This window comes from Eulemur rufifrons, chromosome 8, assembly GCF_041146395.1.
Source record: "Eulemur rufifrons isolate Redbay chromosome 8, OSU_ERuf_1, whole genome shotgun sequence".
In the NCBI taxonomy this organism is placed as follows: Eukaryota; Metazoa; Chordata; class Mammalia; order Primates; family Lemuridae; genus Eulemur; species Eulemur rufifrons.
Genome location: NC_090990.1, coordinates 53,320,785 through 53,342,472, shown reverse-complemented (window position 1 = coordinate 53,342,472; position 21,688 = coordinate 53,320,785). Strand labels below are relative to the sequence as shown.

Below are 21,688 nucleotides of genomic sequence, written 5' to 3'. Positions count from 1 at the left end.
TGCAGGAAGAAATAAAGGACAACAGAAAAGGTAAATATGTAGATAAATATATTGACTGTACAAACAATAGTAGAAATGTATTCAGTGAGGCTTAAGACACCTGTTGAAAAATCTATCACAATAATAATAGCAAAAGATGGAGTTAAAGTTTTCTAAGATGCAAGTAATATCAGGGAATTGCTAAAAGTAACTATTTGTGTTAGAATGTAATAAGTTAAGGATGAATGTTGAAATCTCTAGAGTAACCACTATGAGAACAGTGCAAGGATGTTTACCTAATAAGTTAATAGAGAAAGAAACAGAACAAGAAGTATCTAATTAATCCAAAACTTCAAAAGAAAGTAATAAAAGAGAAAAACGAACATAAGTAGGTGTGTTAAAGAGAAAATAAATAGTAACATGGTAGATAAAATTCAATTTTATATTTATTTAATTAAATAGAAATGTATTTCAAGTATTTACTTGAAATCAATATCAATCATATTTTTAGTCAATATCAATCAGATGTTGATTGATAATATCTGATCAATATTATCAGATTAGGCTTTTTAAAATATAGGCTACTATATGATGCTTACAAGAGACCACAGATATAAGAACAAGAAGGTTGAAAGAAGGATGCAAAAAGAAAAGTCATGCAAATATTAACCAAATGAAAGTTGGCAGTATTTGAACTAAAAACAGGAGAGTGGATTTTAAAGCAAAAAGCATTATTAGAGATAACAATAAAGAGGTCAGTTCATAAGGAATGTAAATATCAATTATGGCCATCATTTGGATCATTTGTCAAGTGATTTTTACATTCATCATACTTTTACTCATTGTTTGAAACTTTTATAAAAAGCATGAATTATTTATATAACCTGAAATAAAACAATAAAGTCATTTTTTATTGTGGATATAAAAAGAAAGAAAGCAAGACAAAGATTTAAGAGTAATCTCTACTAAATAAAAAGATTTGCTGGCTATTAGGCCCTGATTACAACTATGAAAATTAAGTCTATATTGCCAGGGCAGGAAAAATAAAAATAGAGCTAATGAAAATCAGGTGGGAAATCTCATATAAAAATGTTACATAATCTCATTTTTTCTTAGTCCTATTTGTTTATTTAAGAATTTGAAGATAATTTATTCTGAGTGTATTTTCTGCAAGCAGATGATATACTGGTACCTAAAAAAAAAAAGAATATGGTAATGTTCTAAAGGGAGGAAAGCACTGATTCATTAATTCATTTACTCAATAATAACTTATAAGTACCTACTATGTTCCAAGTACTGATTAAAATTATTTGTGAGGCTAATTGAATATTTGTCAGCCTAATATGAGAAATAATTTATGAGATTACTAAATGGAATAATAATAGGTCTGCATATTTGATAAAATTACCCAAGGATAACAATTCTTTAACTAATGTACGTTAAATTGACTTTGATATTCAAATTACAGGAAGTCTTAAAGTGCTTATCACAATGATATCCTGAATGATATTTTGAGAATAAGTAAATTGGATTTTTAAAAATGAAATTATCCATAGATAAATCTAAAAACCATAATTCTATCATTGGGATTGATATAGGAAGAAATTAAGAATAAAGACACTATGTTGAAAAGGATTCAGAAAAACATCTGGCATCCAAAGTTGAATTGGCTCCAGTGGGCTTCCCATTACTAATGGCAACGTCCAAAAACTTTTTCTCCCTCAATCATTCTCCTAGACGATTCTGGAGCATTTAACACTGTTGACCTCTTTGAATTTCTCTGCTTCTTTGGTTTCTTTTAAAAACAAAACAAAACAGACACTGCAAGCCAGTTTTCCTCTTATTTTTGACTATTGCTCAGTTTCTGTGGCTGATTCCTCTACCTTCAAACAGAATTTTGATGATTGGATGTTTTTGGTCCTCAGAATTCTCCCTGTGGTAAAGTTCCCTTTTCACTCTGTGTGTATATATATGTATATATATACATATATACATATATATATATATATATATATATATTTTGCCTGATTAAATTCTGATAGCTTCAACTACCATCTCTATTCAGACCAATCAGCCCACTCGTCTTCCAATCCTAGAGCTCAGTTCTGTATTTATTTCTACCATCCCTGTTACATCCCCATTTTGCTGTGCTGGAAGCACACGGATTTCACTTCATGTTCCCAACTAAAGTGGCCATTTAACATCCTCTACTGAAAGTTAACTGCTTGTCTTTTAATGTTCCAGGTCTTAAATAATGGGATTACTATTCATCCAAACTAAGTTACTGTGGAATCTAGTGAAGAAGGTATTTCTTTCAAATCAAGGTCTTCTTCTCTATCTCTTCTGCAACCACTGTATTGCACCTGGATTACTGCTAGCATCAGTTTCCTGGTCTCCCAGGACCAAACTCTCTCCCAATAGTCTAGTCTCATACTCCTACTAACATTTGTCCTTTTGTACTAACTCGGCTTTTTAAGTTCTTCAATATCTTTTACATTATGGCCTTCTAAATTTCCTTCTGAGCTAAAACTGATGTTGACTATTATCAAGGTAACTTTAAACACATTTTTACAAATTTCTTCTTTCAATATGAAGTTAGACCAACTGAACTATGAGAAAAGGCTTTGAATTTTGAAGGTGCCTTCCTTTCCACCCCCTCTTAGTGTAAGCTTTTGTCACTTTATGACAATCAAAGATACAAAGTCTAAATGTACAAACCAAAGTTTACTTTATAAAAATGTTTTTCATCTCTACTGAGTTATTGCTTAGTATTCTTATCAAAATGTGTGGCTCTAATTGTATAAATATTTGATAAAGTTTATCTGTGAGGTATTTATCATTCATGACTTGCCATTCACAAAGCCTTCAAAGAAGACTGAAAAGGAAGAAACGTCTGTTGGCTTATAAGATTTCTTAGGAATCTATACTTTTAAGCAATTGAAATACAATTTTACACATTTTCTATAGTTATAGAAATTTCTATTACTATAGAATTTTAAATATGAAACATTTAAGCACAATTTCTAAAATATTTTGATTGTGGATATCCCCATCATTTCTTATACATTTCTGTTTGCAAATATATTTTAATATTATTACCATTGAAAAATACCTTTTAGATAAGAACTAACTGCATTATCTCAAGAAAAAAATATTTATATACCTATATGTATGTATACATATAACATGTAAAATCTGTTTATAATAGCAAACTCAGTTCCCTTCTTGATACCAATGAAATATTTAGTGTAAATATTTTCTAAAATCCCTTTAAAACTAAAAAGGATGTTAAAACTAACATTTTCTAATTCTATTACAATCTTCAAGATACATTTGAGGAGAAAGAATCAACTCTGGACATTTTAACATGGAGCAATGAGCTTTTCAAAGATTCTTCTTACCATTCAAATAATCTTATTTACCTTTCCCACATTCTTAAGTTCATTTTTTATCCATTTGTTCAAGTATTGCATGTTTTTATCATTGAACCTCCTATTTCATTTCTTGAAAATGTCAGGGAATACTAATAAATGAAAAGCTGCTGTTTTGTTCCCGGATTTCATTTGATATCACCTTGAATTTTTGAAATGTAACCTTGAAAAATGAATGTAATTTCACTCTTTCCTAAAAGCATGGTTATAACATAATATCTATTAATGGTTTATGAGAGGAATTAATGCATTTGCATAATGGATAAATATGTCACACGACATAGGGAGATTAATTTGCTCTTTTATAAAGGAATAAATGTTGAATTAGTGTTCTAAAAATAAGACCTGAGAGAGGATACAATATTTAAACTCACGTTTCTTACAAAAGTTATTCCATTATTATTTAAAAAAATAAGTTTACTGAAATGTATAGTTACCATTTTTCTTCCTAATTATTTTTGTGGTATAAGTTAACACAAATACTGCTAAGTATAAATTTAAAATTACAAGACTATTTGGTCATTATAGAGTAAAATTCCCAGACACTACTGAATTCTATATACTTAAGCATAGTAAAATAACATAGTATCTACTTGCTAGTTATTCCTGTCTCTGCAGACTTCTAGGTTGTGACCACTTTGACTTGCATTTTTTTCATGTAGCGGGCTCCTTTAAAAAAGAAAGAAAATTTAAAAAATTTTAAGTAACTGCATTTATAAATTGACAAATGCATCTAAATGAACATAATAAGCAAGAATGGAATGTGTAGAGCTTAATCAGGTGCTTTTCTCATTGTTGTCAGATTACACATCCTATCAGAATAATTCCACAAACACTATCGCTTGAAACGTTTGTGTGTGGGTGTATAAATCCAAGGTGGAACAAAAGGATGAGTGTTGTCTAACACTCTTTCTTAAAGCAACACTTCAATACCTACAAGAAAAATGCTTTTTATAGTGCTTTTCCTTCTTGCCTGTTTTATTCCTAATAACTAAATATAATAATAAATAGAAAATATATTTTTCCTTGTTTTGAAATTATACTTTCTTTTAAAATATTTCATAATTTAGATTCTTACAGGTCAGAGTTACCTTCTACTCTAATTATTCTAAATGAATAAAGTTTTATATTCTCACTATTATACTCTAAACAGTGGTTTAAAGTATAAATAGTATAGTATAAATAAAGTATATAAATTTGGTAATTCCCAGTGATCATTTAAAAAAAGCAAAGTACTTTAACATTGTCAGTTATTACATAGGCATATAGTCATGGCTTAATGTATTCAGTGCATTACAGTTAAAATAACTGAGCCCAAAATACCCATATGCATTTGTAATAATCAAACTTATTTTAGATAAGTGACTTCCATGAGACTAATGCAAATATACACGTTACTTTTATGATGCAGTTTGCACTGTATACTTTTACTACACCGTGGTTGATATGGGAAATAAAAAAGAAAATGTACCTTAAAATTATTCATTTGAACATTCTATGTAAAGCCTTTATATCTATATCTATGAAACCCAAGATTCTCTATATAATTATTAAATGTATAAGTCAAGACTATAGGGAAGTCAAGACTATTTATCAGTGGAATGGAGAAGTACCTAGTCCTTGTTCAGAGTCAGGCAGGGCCTGGTGTGTTTTAGGGGTCATAAAGGGAAGTTTGCTCTCAATATTACTTAGTACAATGCTTCAACAATTTAAAAAGGGGAGTGAAAAGGCCAAAAGAATTTTAAGATCTGCTTAATTAAGCCAGTTGTGCACAGTAGGACTTAGATACTAAAAACCTCTTCTTGAAATGAGAACTGTAAAGGATATTTTGGAAAATAAAAACCATAGTGACAATCTATAAATAGCATGTAAAATGCTGAAGATTGTTTATTTAATTGATGCAATTCTTTATTTGTATAAAATGCACAGTCTTAGAATCAATAAAGCTTATTAGCAAATGGTGTATTTAGGCTGAAGTAATTTTCTGATTACAAATGTATTACTAAAGTGAGATATGGTTTTAACATGATAAAAATGTTCCTTCTAGTCCTGCCACTGTCTACAGAAAAAAAAATCCAGATTCCTTATCTTGATATTCAGCTTAAAAATTGATTCTCTGCCCCTAACTTTGCTCTTAACAGATTATTCTATCATGCTTTATGGGCCAGGCAGACCGAAACACTTGCTGGACTCTTCACCACCCTGGCCCCTACTTCATCTTTGTTCACATTGCTCTCTTCACTCAGACTGCCCTTCTACTGATTTTACTGATTTCTGCGTGTGTGGTTTCACCACTCCCTTCGAAGTCCAGATAATGAGTTTCCTCTTCCAGGAAGCTTTTCCTGATTCTTCTCACTTGTGTGCAATCTTTCTCTTCTGAATTTCCATTTTTCCTTATCTCTTGTACCACTTTCCAACAGATCATAGTTATTTATGTTTCATCACATCAAACAGCTAAGTTATAACTTCCTCACGTTGCTTTCCTCTTTGATTTATCTTTGTATTTCTACTAAATTCAGATGATATATTACAGACTGTAAACATTTCATACTTTTTTAAATTCAATGAATATTGCTGATGTATTAGGCTAGAGAAAATTTTGTCAGTAAGCTAATTCCTCCTAGAGGGACACTAGATTTTGTTCCTCAGTATATCCTCTTGGTGTAGAAGCAGAGACTCAGAGGAGCCCAGTGTGTCTGGGACTAGCAGAGGAGAATCTTCTGGGAAGAAGGAAGACAAAGAGCACAAGGTGAATTGATGAAGGCTGTGGCCCCTCCATATAACACACCTCTCTGCATATGCTTCTTTTTGTAAATTCTACAAAATATTTCTTATGAAGGTGTTGGCTGAGCTTAGCAGTGAGATTAACAAAGGGACAGAATAGTAGAAGCCAGGGAAAGTCCCAGGAATGTGTAAGATTACTGGGTAGATTTCCTAAGCAAAGCTCTGAAGGTAGTGTCTGATACACAGTAAGCTAAGCATTCAGCTATTATTAACATTCTGTGGTGAAAATTCTTGTCTGGGGCAAAAGGCTTAACAATTCTGTCTATTCCCCAGAATTCAAAACCCTCTAATCAGTTTCATACCAGATCCCACGCAGAGTGCAACTCTGTGTTATTCAGATAACTAAGGTGGAACTGCAAGGATCATGAACAGAACTGAAATTAAGAAAATAGCCATTCTACAGTTTGACTAAATATCATTTAATATAGCCTAGGTCCACAGATTAGAAAAAAGGAATCAGTTATTTCAACTTATTTTTCTATAAAATGACAATAATAATTGATCTTAATATAAAATAAGTTCTTAAAAACTAAGCGTTCTCCTTAGGAGAAGGGTATTCACTATTATTTGTTTTATTATAACAAGTAAAATTATATATCTAAAATATATTATTCTAGTACCCGACAAAGTGATGTATTTAAAAATAAATTACTTTATTCTTGTTTTCTGTAATCTTGTTGCCATTATGTTGAAAATAAATATTGCTCCTCCACATTCAGACAGATTCACTACTTCATACACTGAGGGAATATGTATCTACATTTAGAACAATAGATGTTCATGTTAAATAGCATTTTAAAGACGAATAGACTTGCTTTTGTCCCTTGCAAATAGGTGGAATATGGCCTTGCCATGGTTAGTGCAATGTACACAACATCACCCCAATCCTTCAGAGAAAAGAGATAAAGTCAGGAAGGCACACATACTATTAAGGACATTATGTTATTATTCTTTTACAAGAGACTGAATGTACTTAGTCACTGGTGCCATTGCATTTTAAGGCCAACGTTGAAAGGAAAAAAAAAAAAGAACTTTTGTTTATAATAGAGACCAGCATACCAGCCTTAATAGTTCTCTTTTTCTAAATATCTTAAGATGGATAAAAGAAATTAAATTTTAAAGTGTTTTTTGTTTTTTTTTTTTCAGTGCTACCACTGTCCTGGTTGGCTTAGGGTACACTTGGCTAAGTGCCTGTGCCTCTAGGTTAAAGTCTATTTTAAGAGAATTATTGAAAGAGCCTACAAATGGAAGTATTGTTTGAAAGTCTTTTGAAAAGCTCCTTGCTTTGGGCTATAACTCTTGTTTTGTGGCATTTCTGTTTACCATATTTTTAGTCAACATTCTTGAAATATAATCTCCTCACTCAGTGCCTTAATTATATGTAAGCAATGACACAACAGACCCCCCTCATTGTGCATAGTAGGCAGATGCTAATTCTCACTAGCAAGCACTGCACTCCTTATTGTAGCCCTTTCCTTCCTGCACTTCCCACATCTTTCAGTGGCCCACGCTCCATTTGTCCCCATTCTGACCTGCCTCTGACATGCTACTCAAAAGTGGAAAGTACATGTGAAAAGTCCTTAGGATATAAGTTCCTACTTAAAACATGGTCTCCCAGGGGCAAGCAACTTGTTCAGTTTTGCTTCTAATCAATGTTTGTGACTCCGTAGACACTGCAATATTTAACAAGTGTTGCTACAGCACTTGAGCTGTGACTGCACAGTAAATAGGCCACATTTGGATGCCAACCACCAGCTTCACAGTTCAATTATATTTAAATGAGATTTCCTAATGCAAGTGTTTAAACGTTCATTAAAATTAACCTTTCCAATCCAGAGGGTGCAGTGAGCACTCTTGACAATACCAAAGTTTTAGATTTAGGTTTCCAATTACTGAATAAATGAAAAATTCAGGGGATTTGAAATGTCAAGAATGCTTTGAAATAGATATTGAATTGGCTCAGAACTCCAACTCAGTCTCATGGTTAAAGTTCTCTTAGTGTTTTTGTGACATGATTACTAATAGTCATTGACTATTAAATACCAATGTCCTAGGAGCTAATGAAGCACAGGGACTGCATATCAAAGAAATTTGATAAGAACTACCTCAAGCAAAAATAATGGTAGAGAAAATATTTAAATTGAATTAGAGGCTTAAAAGAAATTTTAAATAGCAATAGTCAGTTTATTATTTTAGGAAAATAACACTATAGCTATCCTCATCAAGTAAGAATTTACTACATTTTGAAGGTCACCATCACCTTCAGAAAATTTATAAGGATTTGTTGTCACATCTTGTGGTAGGTGCCCAACACGTAAGAATCAGAGTTGCAGGGCTTTCAAGAAAGCACAGGGCCATGTGTCCAATGTTGGACTTGTGCAGTCTGGGTGGAGCAAAGGATATCTCTGCAGCAGGTGCTGTGAGCCACTTGAATTAAAAAGCAGGGCTTTAAAATTCCTACATGAAGGTTTTTCAGAAACTGGAAGAGCAAACAGCCTTCCAAATATGAGACTAAGGCCTTCTAGTTATCCATTCCATGTGGGCTCTGGGATACAATATGAATAAGCTCCACAGAAGAGCTTATTGTTGAGGGGCAGCAATGTGAGCTGTGGTATGACAGAAGGGTATACAGCGTACTATTGAACCCGGATGAGGAACACTCAGCACAGTCTGGGGGTTCATAAAGGGCTTCTCATCAGTTAATACCTTGGATGTCTCAAGCATTTTATGCACTTTATTAAATCTTAGTTAATTTTCAGTCAACAAAACCAAGATTCCTTAAGTTTCTTTCATGCATATGATTTTGCCTTAAGCCCAGTAAGAAGAAGACAGAAAAAAACAGCACAGACTGTAGATCTCTATAAAGCTTTCATTGTTGCCTTTACATATGCTCCCCTCTCCAAATCCCTTACTCTACAGGGAGGAGCAGACAGGGTGGAACTGCTTGGCCGCGGTGCTGCTGGCCAGAGAAGGAAACCCTGAAGATGTAGTGAAGACTAGGAGCTAGACAGGGCCACCGCTTGTGCTTTTCACTGCTCTAGGTCTCCTGTCTTGACTTTGTGCTTAGATCATCCCTACTTTTTATCTTATGAAATGAAACCTAAACGTCTTATTACCTCATATATCCATACAAATAGTTGCATAAATAAACAATTTTTCCTCATTATTATTACAAATTATGATAATATTCGATAACAAAATTTCTTATGTATTTTTGAAACAGAATTGAAGTCATGAACTTAAGAGAGGTCCCCAGAAATTTCATCTTTCCTATAAAACAATTCCCTATCATACAGATTGTTTGTTTAATCTTTATGATGATTCTGTTAGGCATATATTATTATTGTCTTTTTACAGATGAAAAGATTGACTTTGGAGTCATGTATCATTCATTCATTCATTTAACAAATGAAGAGTTTAGATTTGCCAAGCACTAAAAACACATCTTGTCATCAAAGACCTCACATAGTCCCAGCAAAAACAAACCTGTGTGTTCAGCGCACCATTTTCTTTTCCTGGATACACAGGAAGACTCGGAGTTCTCTGCCCCCACCTCCCACTGCAGATAGTTTTGGGCCATGTGACTGAAAGTTTGGTCAATGGTGAGTGAATGTAAGAAAAACCATTTCTAGGCCTGGCCCTGAGAAAAATCATCCCATATGATATTTTTGTCCTCTCTTTCCCTGGCAAACTTCAAAGACCCAGTTGGCATAGCCACAAAGAGAGGAGCCTTCCAATCTGCACTGAACTGTGATATGAAGGAGAAATAAACTATTATTGTGTTAAATAGGGGTTTAATTTGTTATCATAGCATAGTCTATTATTTCTTATCTAATGCAAAGTTTCATGAGCAAGATAGACACTAACCACATGATCACAGAAAACAAAATTGCAGAGAACAAACTGAGCATTCTGAACTAGAGTAAACAAGGAGACCTAATGTAGATTGGAGATTTGCTCAGAAATATTCACTACCTACCCCCCTTACTTCCATAGGAGGAGCATACCAGTGACGTTGGGTTTCATCTGTCACTTGTTTTGGCCAACAGAACAGGTGGAAGTAACGATGGACCAGTTCTGAGCCTACACCTTAAGAGATCCTGTGTGTCTCTGCTCACACTGTTACCCCTCTTTCCCCCGTAGGGGCTATGAAATGAACACGTCCAGGTTAGCCCACTGGTCCTCGGAGGAAGATGAGAGACATATGGAGCAGATTCATACCAGCAGAGGCACCTTAGATCAGCAGACCTCCAACTGACTTCCAGACAGCAACAAGCCCAAAGGAGATCAGCAGAGCCACTGAGTGAAGCCCACCCTGATGAGCAGGCCCCAAACCAAGCCTCAGGCACTTGGGCTCAATCAATATTCATTATTGCATATCACTGAAATTTTGTTGTTACACAGCATTGCTGTAGTAATAACTAACTGACACATTTCCTCAGATAAAGACCTCAATGAGAAGGTGACATTTAAGTGAACACCTAATGAATGAAAGGGAGCTATCTATGTTGCAGCTGATAAGAAAATTCCAGAAGAAAGAACAACATTCAAAAAGAGACTAAAGTGTGGCATATTTTGAGGAACTAAATGATGGCCACTGTGCCAGAGCCTAATGAGCATGAAGAAAAAGTAGCTCAAGAAGAGATTGGAGGGATCAGACCTTGTAGGCCTGTAGGAAATTAATTTTTAAATTTTACTAGAGCCAGTAGAGATTGCAGAATGTCTGTTGAAGGCTAACTTAGATATGGGAAATGAGTTGAAAGAGAGGACAGAAATACTTGACTTGAAAATGCACTTATATAGCAAGCATATTGTTTTTACTTAGATTTTATGTGTTATATGGATATATAGTGGCTTTGGGGTGCTGACAGACATCTGAGGCTCTTCCACATTTCTACTTGCTACTCCTACTAGGGATGACAGATTAGAGCAGGAGGCTGGGGGAAGCCCTGATAAATTTCATCAAACCCTCAGCCTACTTTTGTTAGCCTAATAGCATGTATAATTTCTCTTACCCAAGCGTATCTTTACAGTACCACTACCCTCTTATACCACCCCATAGAACTCTGTGGCCCTGCAGAGTATATAACGTGCAGTGAGAGATACAGAAAAGTCATAAACTGATAATTATAACTAAATTTCACAGGCATCTCACCTTGGTCTGCCTGGGTCTTCATTGCATTTTGTCTGTTCTAAAACAATAGCCTGTTCCCTCACAGGTCTCTATGATTCTAAACATTACCTACTTCCAAGATTAGAATATAGTCTAGAGATGACATTCTAAAACATTTTCATTGGACATGTTTGACTTGGGGGGACAAAGGTGAGGAAAAGTAAAAACAACATTTACTGAGTGCATATTTTATTCTATACATTATCCTAAGTGATTAGAGATGATTTCTTTCTCAGGTTAGTTTCCCTGCAGCAGACTCTACCTGGGACAAAAATTTGAAATTAAATAATTAATTTGGGAGGCAACACAAGAAACTCCAGTAGAAGAGCAAAGAAATGAAACAGGGAAGGAAAGGAACCCAGTAATGGGTGTGCAGAGAAGCAGATTGCCACACTGGGCAACTGAGGCTCTATCCTGCTGGAGGACTCTGGGAGACAGTGTGGAACATGCCTCAGGGTGACCCATTAGAGGGGTGAGGAGGGTGGGCTATTTATTCTCCTAGGAATAATGTGTCAATGAGGATCGTGGCACATGGGGGCACTAACTCCTCTGTGCTTCCAGCTGCTCTGAACACCAGCTGGAAGAATGTTCTCAGGGGGATTTGACAGTGCCTTCACTTAGATGCCAAGGGCACGACTGGAATACCAAAGGGCAAAGGAACTTGAAGGATCCTCAACAGCTTCGGAAACTTTTTCTCATCTATTCTTCATTAATTGTTACCATTTCAGAACTTCAATTCCCTGACCATTCAGTGTAAAGATACACCTTCCCACCATACTCTATCACTTGTGGTTTTCCTTTTGAGCCCTTATGACAATTGTTTACTGTCAATTTGCTTCTTTTCTTGTACATTTTTTGTATGTGTCATTACACTGAGAGTATGAGGTTCAGAACTGAGTTTATTTTGTTTACCAATGTCCAGTACAAAGTAGGAACCATCTGATATTTGTTGAATCAATGAATGAATGACACCCGTACAAGGTGGGTAGTGTCATCTTCATTAATGGGTAGGAACCCTAGGCCATATCAGTGGTGATAGGATTCCAATCCAGGATGGTCTGACATGAATACCATACTCTTTGACACACTGTGATAAAGACACCATGCTCTTTTCCTTTTTCCCACCTCAGAAGAGTTAATTATTTCCTATTTCCTACATCATTAAATCTAAACTCCTCTCCCTGACTTTCAAATCCTTCTATAATCTGGCTAGCTAGCTTAGTTTTGCATCTTTAAAAACATTAGTGCAAAAAACATCATAGGATGAGTGAAATGTTGCCTAAAGCCATATGTGAAAATGACTTGCAGATTGCTTATTGTCAACAATTAGCTTAATAGGAGAAAACAGTGTGGTCTAGTGTCCAAAAAGTCCAACGTAAAAAGGCTGCATGGATGTGAATATAATTTCTAGAGCAGTCAGAGGGGTGGGTGTGAAAGATGATAAATCCTAGACTCACTTTGGCTACAGAATACAAGTCAAGGAGAAGCTTTATGAGCCATCCTGTGCTTCTACCAGTGTTGCTTTCCCTCTATGGCAACCCTTAGCTCATTTTCTTTCAAGATTCTGGAACAAAGAGAAGGTGGAACAGAGCCCTAGCCAATATGCAGGCAACAAATAATGGTAGTAAAAAGTAAACACTACAGTTCGGGAGTTGTTTATTACTGCATGGTAAATGCTGTGTAAGAGGAAGTGGGCAATAGTGTCTTTCTAATTCTGGGAAAGATTACAGATTAAAAATTGAGATTATGAAGAAAATCACTTTCCATAAGTGATGTTGGATTTAATGTAGAAATAAATATATAAATGAGATGTAAAGTGTTTATAATATTTAAAAGAATTTAACATGCTAGGGCATAAGGGCATGTAATTTTATATGAAATGAGTAATAAATCACTGAATTGTGATTTTTAGTTGAAATATGTAGGAGAATTTTATTTAGTTGGTTAAGAATAATATTGTAATGTTTCAGAGAATTTGAAATTACTACACTTATACATGTAATTGATTAAATTTGTGAGAGTGGTTTTAGTTGTTGGGATGGTTTTGCTTGTCATATCAAGGTGTGAAGTGCTTAATAAATAAAATAAAATAAAATGTAGTAGATTTATGAAGAAAATGAATATATTTTTAAAGATATAATATTCCATAAATAATGAGGTTTAAAGTGATCGTTAAAACTTACCATATTTATAAATAGAATAATTATTTTGTATGTTCAACTTTAAAAAATACTGAAAAATTAAAGTTGAAAATGTCAAATTTCATAAAATGAAAATTAAATATTACAAATATCCATAAATAGTCTTTACTATACATCAAAGCTATTCTAGAACATTAAAAATTTATGACAAAATTCACTAGGAAATAGGTAATATTTCCCATTTTGTAGATGAGAAAATGGAGGCAAGATGGATTCTTTCCTTGAGATGAGAAGAGATTTAGTTTACATGAAGTGCCTAATAAAAAAACAGCACATAGCATGTGCTTAGTAACAGCTCACTGAATCAATGATTAACGTGCACACAAAAAAGGCATTTTATTTTATTATTATTTCATTTCACTTTCTTTATCTCCTCCAAAAAAAATTTTAGGAGACAACAAAAGATACCTATAAATTAGTTTTAAGTAAAAAAAAAAATTATAACCATAAAAAGGAGAAAAAAAGAAAAGACCTTATTATATATGTTTATTGTGACTTAGCGTTGAGTGTATCTTTTTGGTTCCTGGAAGAAAATCAATGAAGGAAAAGTACAGGTTACATATTTTCTGTATCTGTTACAAGGAAGCACATTGACTCTGGTAAAAAATTCTTAAAGGTATTTAACCTGTTGATTATGTATCTTGTAACCTAGAATACCTATAAACAAGAACATTCACCAAATCCTTTTCTTTTCAACTTTGATAAATAAATTTTAAGCATTTAGATAAAAGAAATAATAGTGATTAAATAAAATATGTGATTATGTACACTATCTATGTGTGCTTTTATGTGGATCGTCTTTTACTAGGAAGTACTTTTTATGTTAATTGAAGGGCAAATCACAAAATGAAGTTAATATATGTTAATATGTACATTATGTACATGTTGCATGTATACACATGCAAAAATATATTTACACAAATTTGTGAATTTGAAGCAACGATTATGTAATCTGTTAAACGATTCCTATAAATCAGAAATTTAAATTTGTCCTGAGAATAGATAGGTAGATATATAACTAGTACAAATCACAAAAGGCTCTAAAGTTATGCCATCCTTAGATAAACTAGCCAACAAGTAAGTATGATTTAAGATATAAAATAACCTCCTTTCTCAATTTTCATGGTCCCATCACTCTAAATAAAAATATCAAAGGAAATAAAATCTTGCTGTCTTTGAGTAAATGAGTTCTAGGAAATCTAAAAAATTATCTAAAATGCTTAGATTTATCACTAAAATATTAAAATATAGCACAAATTTTATGAAACAAAGTAAATCAAGATTTTTTGAAGCATTAACAATCAGATAAAATAAATAATCTATTTTTTAACCACTTACAAGTTTTTAAAAATGGTGCCAGGAGAGATTCATTCCTGTGAGACTTTTCAAGATAAAATAAGACAAGGTCAAAGTGAAAATGGTTTTGAGGTAAAATTCATAGAAAATTATACTGTCTTCTCTTCAGACTGTCCTAGGGGCTCACTAGAACTAAAAATATTAGGAAATTAAAGGGTGGACTCTATGCAGATAGATAAGTGAACTGGGAACATGCCACTCATGAGCTTTGCTTAATGATGGTATAGATAATACATAGCACCAGAAATATAAATTGCATCTACGTAATAAACATTGCAATTGATCCTAGGAGAGGAAAACACATCTGGATAATGGTTAGTCATAAAACTACTCACCCTTTCCTAACTGCCATTGATTTTAAAAGAAAAAAAACACAAAAAGTCATTATGGCTATTAAGTACATATTATACTATGCCCAGGATACTGGCTATATTTCACATGTCATCAGAAATTTTCATCTCAGTAATAAACTTCCAAGTGCTATAATTGTATATTCCCGTATATTCCATCAAAAATCATTTTTCCATTCTTTCCATTTTTAAATCCATGTCTCTATCACATTTACTCTTGATTATAGTCTTCCATACACATTGTGGTTCTTAAAAGTTGGTAAATAGCCTTTGTGTCACAAATTAAAGAGTTGGCCTTTAATGGTCTCTTCGTCCTTTTTTTCCCCTTCCCAACTAATTTTATAACAAGGTTTGTTTAAGAGTTTGGCCAAGGGGAGAAAAAAAATCTGAAAAAGAAAAAGCCTTAGAAAAAGCTTAAAATTCATTTTGTGGCTGACGATGCAGGATGGTTGTTCCACCACGAGTTATCCCTGGAAATACTGTCTTAGCCAAAGTATTATTAATAACAAGATGCCAGCAAAAATGTTGCCAATCACAAAAGCTGTCATGTTCACTGTCATCTGCAGTGCTGGGCTCCAAAAGAGAGCAATAAGAACTGATGCACTTGACGATGTATTCTATCTTGCTTGACAGTAAACTGATAGGCATGTGACATGTCAAATACTGTAGGTGAAAATATGTTCTCGATTAAACATGGTGTGTGCTGACCCATGAAGAGATAGGTAACATTATTCACTCTTTGGGCATGCAGCCAAGTGGGACAAAAAGTCATATATATTTTTGCTTTTAAAATTAAAAAGGAAGTATTTGGCTTTGTTCTTGACTACAGGATGTTCAAACTCACACAAAATAAAACACAATGCCTGATTTTTGGCCATTTTTTATTAAAAATTGTAAAAGAACTTACAAACAGAATTTAGAAAGTATTAATACAAAGACTTTCTGAACTTTATACTGTGTGGACACATCATCAATTCAAACAATTAATATATGTAATATGAATTCTTTCCTTTGGCCTGCACAATACTGGAGATGCCATTTTAAAATGATTGAGTACAAATATTCTCTGTGTACTAATTTGAAAGTAAATTAAGTCAGCTATTTCTAGAATAGCAGGCGCTTATAAAATAGTTAGGTTTCCTTTAACTTAATAAAACCAGAGTCTTCCAAAGAGGATAGAATGAATTTCTTGTCTTTAGGACTTTATTTCATAGGAACACTTACATATTCTACATATGAAAACAGCCTTATGAATTTATGGAATTCATAAATATATAACTGGCTTTAAAATGTTATCATTTTAATGACTTTCCTTTTCATTTAATATGGAAGATAAGAGAACAAAAATGGAAGTGTATTTTTTTTTAATGAACATGCCTTCCACTATTCACTAATTCATTCACTCAATGAACAAGTATTTACCAAGCATCTCCATGTGCCAGGCACTGGGCTCAGTGTTAGTGGTATTGCTAAGAGCAACAGAGGCAGAATCCCAGTTTCCACAGTGCTAAGAGTCTAGTGAAGCAAAACTAACAACACGACACTCTGTTAATAGTATTTCTGCTTTAGCAAGGTGGGGGCTTATATTTATTTACTCCAATGAGCCTGAAACACTGGAAATACATTGGTGTTCTAACTGATGCACTTCTTAGTTCCTTACATGTACAATTGATTTGACAATTTAGAGAGGAAGGAGGCTTGGTCTGTACCTTTTGTCCATCATTTTTAAAGCCACAAGTACAGTTTGATCTAGTACAATTAAAAAAACATCTTGAGGCTGTTGCAAATCACTTGTGGTTTTGCAGCTAGGGCTACAGCAGGTCAGAAGTCAAGGATGGCCAAAGCTAACAACAGAGAGGAAGCCACAAGGGGGCACAGGACAGTCATGGGCTCCAAGCTACAGCGGACACCTCCTGGGGGGTTGTCTGTCATGCAAGGATTCCTTCTTTCTGGGAATAGTTTTGAAACACAAGGTAGCATAACCCTGGTCTTGGGCTAGTCAAATTCTCTCTCTGCTGAGAAAAAATACTTGAAATGGAGGGATAGTGATTTCAAATCTTTGGAACTGAAGCATATTGATGGTGGCACTTGAGAAAGAATACCCATGAACTCCTCCTACTGAATTCCCTAGAGTTTTCTGGGTCTTTGTCCCTTTCTTCCTCTTTTGCTTCTCTGTTTCCTTTGGCTTAAGTGAGGTAGCTGAATGTGTTGCTAAGCTCCTGGGTCATTATTTTCCAGGGGCTAGCTAGCATTACTATTCTATGAAAAGTGAAGCCAGCCTCACAGTAGGTGGAAGTCTCTCACAGCCTAACTAGTTTACTCTGGTTTCTTGTCCAATGATGTGGAGAAAAGACATGGAAGTGCCAGGTTAATGTGAATTTCTGCTAGGCCAGTAAAAGAACTGGATATAGAACAAGTATAAGGGGATGCTCAAATACAGATTTCAGTAGAGGCAGCAAGGTATAGATGTGATATTCTAAAGCCAGATCAGTTTATGCAGAATTTACAAAGGAATAATAATAGCAAATAGTTATATAGTGTTTATTATAAGTCAGGAATTATTACAAATGCTTTACATATTTTAACTCATTTAATCCATATCATTTTCAGTGAGAAAACTGAGGCACAGGGAGATTAAGTGAATTGCCTGAGTCATACAGCTAGTAAATGATAAAGCTATCATTCAAACACAGGCAGCGTGGCTTCAGGATACATGTTCTAACATACTCCTGACTGTTCTATGCTAGCTAAGTTTAGGTTCTACACATTTTGAATCCCCCAGCTAGATTAGTGATTTAAAAGGGATCAGAAACAAACTGCTGCTGAACGATTTTTGGATCAATGACAAAACCAAGATGGAAATAAAAAATTTTTTAATTGAATGACAATGGTGACACACACTACCAAAATCTCTGGGATACAGCAAAAGTAATGCTAAGAGAAAAATTCATAGCACTAAATGCCAACATCAAAAAGACAGAAAGATCACAAATGAACAACCTAATGTCACAACTCAAAGAACTACAAAAACAAGAACCAAACCTAAAGCTAGCAGAAGATAAGAAATAACAAAGATCAGAGCAGAATTAAATGAAAATGAAACCAAATAAAAATTACAAAGAATCAATAAATGAAAAGTTGGTTCATTTAAAAGATAAACAAAATTGACAGACCACTGACTAGATTAAGCAAGAAAAGAAAAGATAGGATTCAAGCAAGCTCAATCAGAAATGAAAAAGGAGACTTTACAACTGATACAACAGAAATACAAATGAAGACTACTATGAACACATCTATGCACACCAACTAGAAAATCTAGAGGAAATGGATAATTTTTTTTTTTTAAAAGCCAATAGAAAAATGGGAGATGTTTCAACTGTTACCAGGTCAAAAAATTGTCACTGGAACCTAAAGAAATCTTACTGAAGCCGAGAGACAATTTTATAGGGCAATCTGAAATGTCTGGAATGAATCTCTAAGAGGGAGCAGAATTAGGGAAAACCTGAGAATGTGGCCTTTTAAACCTACAGCAAGTTCAGAGTAACAGCAACTGGTGAACTATAGCTTGAAGACTGAGGACTCTATACAAAGAGTCCAGAAAATATAAAAGATTGAAGAAGGCAGGAAATCAACACAAAATATTTAAAGCATATTTTTTAAATATTGAAAGTGATAAAATCATTATAGGAGAGGGTACAGGTATTGCATTGTCCAAAGGGAACACTCCATAAATGTAAGGAATTCAGGAAAATCCAGTAAGATGAGACATATTACAAGAGGCATATTATAGGAAAAGGCAGGCAAAGCAGTGAGAGATCAAGTCCAGGCTTGGGTTTCATGCTGACTTAATGGGAAATTTCCTCCTGGATGGGATTATCCAACCCAGGAAGGCAAGGATGGATATCATTTGTTTGAACAGTGGAGGCTTTTGTAAGACTAAGAACTTACTGATTTCTTATCTCTCATATGTGGGACCTCATCAGACAACATTTAAGGAAATATGTTACAAAAATATATGTTTGGATCTGAAAGCAATGAACAACTAAAAAACAAGATACTAGTAAATTGTACTAATTTTACATTGGTAAAGAAAGAAAGAAAGATCAACCATGAAAACAATTTAAACTCTTAGATATTCAATTTGGAGTCCTTGAAATAGGGTTGCCAGATTTAGAAAATAAAAATAAAGGACAAGTGTGATGGTTAATTTTATATGTCAATTCGGCTGGGCCAAAGTGCCCAGATATTTGGCCAAACCTTATTCTGGCTGTTTCTATGAGGGTGTTTTTGGATAAGATTACCATTTATATCAGTGGATTTAGAGTAAAACAGATTACCCTCCACGATGCCAATGGGCCTAATCCAATCAGGTGAAGACATTAACAGAAAAAGACTGACCTCTCCCTAGAAAAAAGGAATTCTGCCAGCAGACAGCCTTCAGACTTAAATTGCAACATCCACTTCTCCTTGGGTTGCCAGCCTGCCAGACTACCCTGCAGATTTTAGACTTGCCAGCCTCCAAAATCATGGGAGCCAATTCCTTAAAATAAATCTTTCTCTCTCTATATATATACACACACGTCCTATTGGTTCTATTTCTCTTGAGAACCCTGACTAATACAGATACTCAATCAAACCTGAGTTTCAAATAAGCAATGAATATTTTTTTAGTATAAGTGTGCCCTAAATATTTCATGGGACAAACTTATACTAAAAAATTACTTGTTGCTTATCTGAAACCCAATTTTAATCATGTGTCTTTTATTTTATATGGCAACCCTATGCTAAAAGCAGTAGAACAACAGAGAGAGATAAAACACTGTGCCTTTTTCACTTCTGTGAAAAAGATATAGCAGAAAGAAATTCTACTATTGAGCAAGTTTCCTGAATAAGCAGATGCTTATCCTCATCAGGTCCTAGGGGCACACATTTCTGAAATATGAATGGCTGCTTTAGGTCAGGAGTATGTTGAGATTAATTCTTCAGATGAGAATGATCGAAGTTGTGTAAGCATCAGTAGTTCCACAGCAATGCACGTGGCAACAGCCACTAGGGCTCCAAAGACAGCTGCTCACCAGACTTTGTAGAAACCATGCCATTAGACAAACACAGTCAGTCCACCCTCGATGTTCAAAGGGGAAAAACAAATTTTAAAGTTTTGAAAATATTGCACAGGAAAAAAAGGCAGTGCAAACAAGCTCTGATGACTTGGGTGTTCACCACTGCAAGTTTCTAAACTTTTCAAAAAGGCAAAATTGTCTTCAGAAGCTCTCTCTCAGAAAGGAAACAATCTGTTTAGATGACTATTCTCCCATATCATAATGCCTTATACCAAAATCAGCTTCAAGATGGGAGAGTTTTCCCAGTTGAGTTTTAATGCACAAATCACGGATTCTAGACAATTAGTAGACTGGCGTAGCTAACTCTTTCACTCCCTTGTCATACGTCATCCTCTGTGCAAAGCCTATATTCTCCCTACTTGAAATTGCCCTCACTTCTAAAGGCTGTAAATTTGCCCCATTTTTTCCATAGTGTGAATCAACTTCTAATATATTTTAACTTATTAATTTTGTTTAATGTCTGCTTTCCCCAGTGAGAACATAACTTTGTTGAGAATTTGCCCATTTTGGATTTTAAATTTTTTTCTCCCTGTATATTGGTCAGAGTTTTAGCATTCTCTAGAACTTAATATATAAATGAGATTTATTGTAAGAAATTGATTCATGCAACCACGGAGGTTGAGAAGTTCCACAATCTGCTGTCTGCAAGCTGGAGACCTAGGAAAGCCAGTGGTGTAGTTTGAAAGCATGAGAGACAGTAAACCAATTCTGTTCCAGGTCCGCAGGCCTGAGAACCAAGAGCACCAAGGACAGGTGATGAATGATGTGCCTGCTCAAGCAGTCAGGCAGAGATGAATTCAGCCTTTCTCCACATTTTTGGTCTATTCAGGTCCTCATGGATTGGATGATCCTCGCTCACATTAGGGAGGGCCATCTGCTTTAGGAAGGGCCCACATCAGGGCGTGCCACCAATTTAAATGCTAACCTATTCTGGATACCCCTCATAGACACACCCAAGAATAATGCTTAACCAGATATCTGAGCTCCTGCCCGTGGCCAAGTCAAGTTGACATATAAAATTAACCATCACACCCAGAAGAGGGAGAAGCATGATTTGTTGAATAAATGAATGTAACTTTATCCTGTTGCAGTAGCTTTGACAACCATGTAGGACATGATCTGAGATGAGAGTAGAACATGAAATGAGTGTCAAGACTTTGGTTCAGAGTGGTTTTGGAGTTAAATCTATACTGCTTTTCCTCTCTGCCCCCAATGATCCCATGAAAAACTAGGAATTGATATCTGGGTAGAGGCTACCCTAATAAAAGTCCCCCTAGTTGTCTAAGGGCTTAAT

At 34.5% G+C, this 21,688-nt stretch overlaps 1 protein-coding gene across 5 annotated transcripts in view; it reads right to left on the bottom strand.

The window, feature by feature from the left end:
• Positions 1–21,688, bottom strand: part of LRRC7 (leucine rich repeat containing 7) — a 494,934-nt gene that overhangs the window by 364,086 nt on the left and 109,160 nt on the right. Inside the window, exon 3 of one of the 5 annotated variants that reach the window (XM_069478071.1) lies at positions 4,004–4,079. The exons of the other annotated variants lie outside the window; for them this stretch is intronic. Coding sequence (XP_069334172.1) covers position 4,004 — 1 coding nt within the window. The 5' untranslated portion in view covers positions 4,005–4,079. The remainder of the gene's footprint in view (positions 1–4,003; positions 4,080–21,688) is intronic. 5 annotated transcript variants of the gene reach the window in all.